Here is a 1958-nt window from a genome sequence, read left to right as displayed (position 1 = left end):
GGGGGGGGGGGGGGGGGGGGGGGTAGTGGCTGCTTACCTGAGCGACCGCACACACGTCTTTGTACGACTCCGGCGCCTCTTCCATAACTAGTTTGGGACTCGCAACCCGAATCTGAAGAAGAAGCTGGTGGTCATTTTTAGTAGAGAGTAGCCCAAGAGGTGCTCATGTTGGGGCTTGAAGTTGGCTGTGAAGGTGCTTGGCTGGCTGTATGAGTTACGCTGATGTTTTTGTCTGCAAGTTGTTGGAGGGCTTGTTGGTAGTCTAGACAGTTTCTGCTTTTGTTTCTGCTGAGGGCTCGGCCAGCGCCGTGGCAGGTGGAGCCCCATGTTTCTTGGAAGCCTTTGTCGGTGCCGAGGAGGATGAAGCTGTTAGTTCCCATGGTTCCTCCGATGAGTACGGGTTGTCCGGTTTGTTGGTAGGCGTTAGGTATGAGAGGGTGGTTGGGTGGGAAGGCGCGGGTGGAGCCTTTGCGATGTACGAGTAGTTTTTTTGGTGCATTATCGACGAGGTGTGTTTCAATTTTGGCGATGTTGTGAGAGACATCATAGATAAGGTGCATGTCAAGATCGTCGGGTGATTGTCCGAGTACTTTAGCGAATGCTTGTCGCACTAGAAAAGTCATAGAAGAGCGATTGACCCAGGCATAATTCGCGGCTGCACTCATAGCTGCGAGGTAAGACCGGCCTTCAGGACTGTCTATGCGTGCACAGGCAAGCTGTTGATCGTTGGTCTTAATATTGTCCCGTAACATAGCATTCTCCATTTCTACTAACGCGTCAGTAGCGACTTGATGTCCAAGTCCACGACTGCCACTATGGACCATAACAAGTACTTGATCCTTTGAGTATATCCCCATGGCCGCAGCCGCCTTTGGATCGTATATTTCCTCTACCACTTGTATTTCTGAATAATGGTTGCCTGCACCTAAAGTTCCTAATTGCGGCAGGCCACGTCGTTTCGCACGATTGCTAACAGCACTTGGGTTCGCCGTAAGCATTCGTCCAAACTCCTCACAGTGCTCCTTATCCTCGGCCCACGCATATCCTTTACTTAAACTCCAATCCATACCTAAATTTAACACACCTTCCAGATCTGTGTCGCGACAACGAATGATACCCTGACTTCCCACACCCACTGGAATGTGGTTAAACAATGACTGCGCTAACTGCTCCTGTAATTCAGCCACATCCTTGTACATCAAATTCGTTCGGATCACTCGCACTCCACAATTAATATCGAATCCTACACCACCCGGACTCACTATCGCCTCTGGATCACCCATGTCGAAGGCAGCCACATTCCCTATGGCAAAACCATACCCCGCATGCACATCAGGCAATGCTACCGAACGCTTCACTATACCCGGCAATGATGCTACATTCGCCAACTGCTTCATCGCCGGCAGAAAACCACCCGACTTTGCACCTTTCCGGCTATTACAGTAATCACGCAACTCCTCAAACATCAATGGACGCAATGCCTCATTCACATAAAAATACCCTGGCACGCGCATATTCTCTACAAATCCCTTCGACACACGCCACTTCGTATCATCCACACGCTCTATGTATCCCAACTCCTCCGAATAAGACCGCGCCATACCACGAAAATTTAGTCCCGCCACCGCCGATTCTTCACCGTTTATTTAATGTCTGTTCCCGGCCATTCGCGGCGGGAAGTTCGTGTTTGGGGTTCATGTTGGTAGTGTTGAATTGATTAAAAACGATGTCCCCGTGTTTGTAACACACACACGCGTTTGTACCTCACGCTCGATGTCCGCCATGTCCCTAAGACAGGAAGGCGTATGAAAGACCTCCAGCGCTCTGCGGCTCAACATTAAATAATGTCCGGTTTACGGGTTATCTTCCCCGGAATGTTGAGTCGCTGGAGCTAACTTGTGTGATCGGCGGCGATGGTCGTGTCTGTAGAGAAGTTCCCACAAGTTCCTCTGATGTTC

The 1958-nt window shown here is 50.4% G+C and overlaps 1 protein-coding gene across 1 annotated transcript; it reads right to left on the bottom strand.

Moving 5' to 3' along the window:
• Positions 1–137: 137 nt before the first annotated feature.
• Positions 138–1601, bottom strand: GNI_109830 (tRNA-splicing ligase RtcB-like protein; the record flags this gene model as incomplete). Its single annotated transcript, XM_011133165.1, has 1 exon — positions 138–1601. One exon carries the CDS (start codon positions 1599–1601, stop codon positions 138–140), a length of 1464 nt encoding a protein of 487 aa, XP_011131467.1.
• Positions 1602–1958: the final 357 nt, after the last annotated feature.

The sequence above is a fragment of the Gregarina niphandrodes genome, assembly GCF_000223845.1.
Source record: "Gregarina niphandrodes unplaced genomic scaffold scaffold00025, whole genome shotgun sequence".
In the NCBI taxonomy this organism is placed as follows: domain Eukaryota; phylum Apicomplexa; class Conoidasida; order Eugregarinorida; family Gregarinidae; genus Gregarina; species Gregarina niphandrodes.
This window is presented reverse-complemented; position numbering and strand designations above follow the sequence as displayed.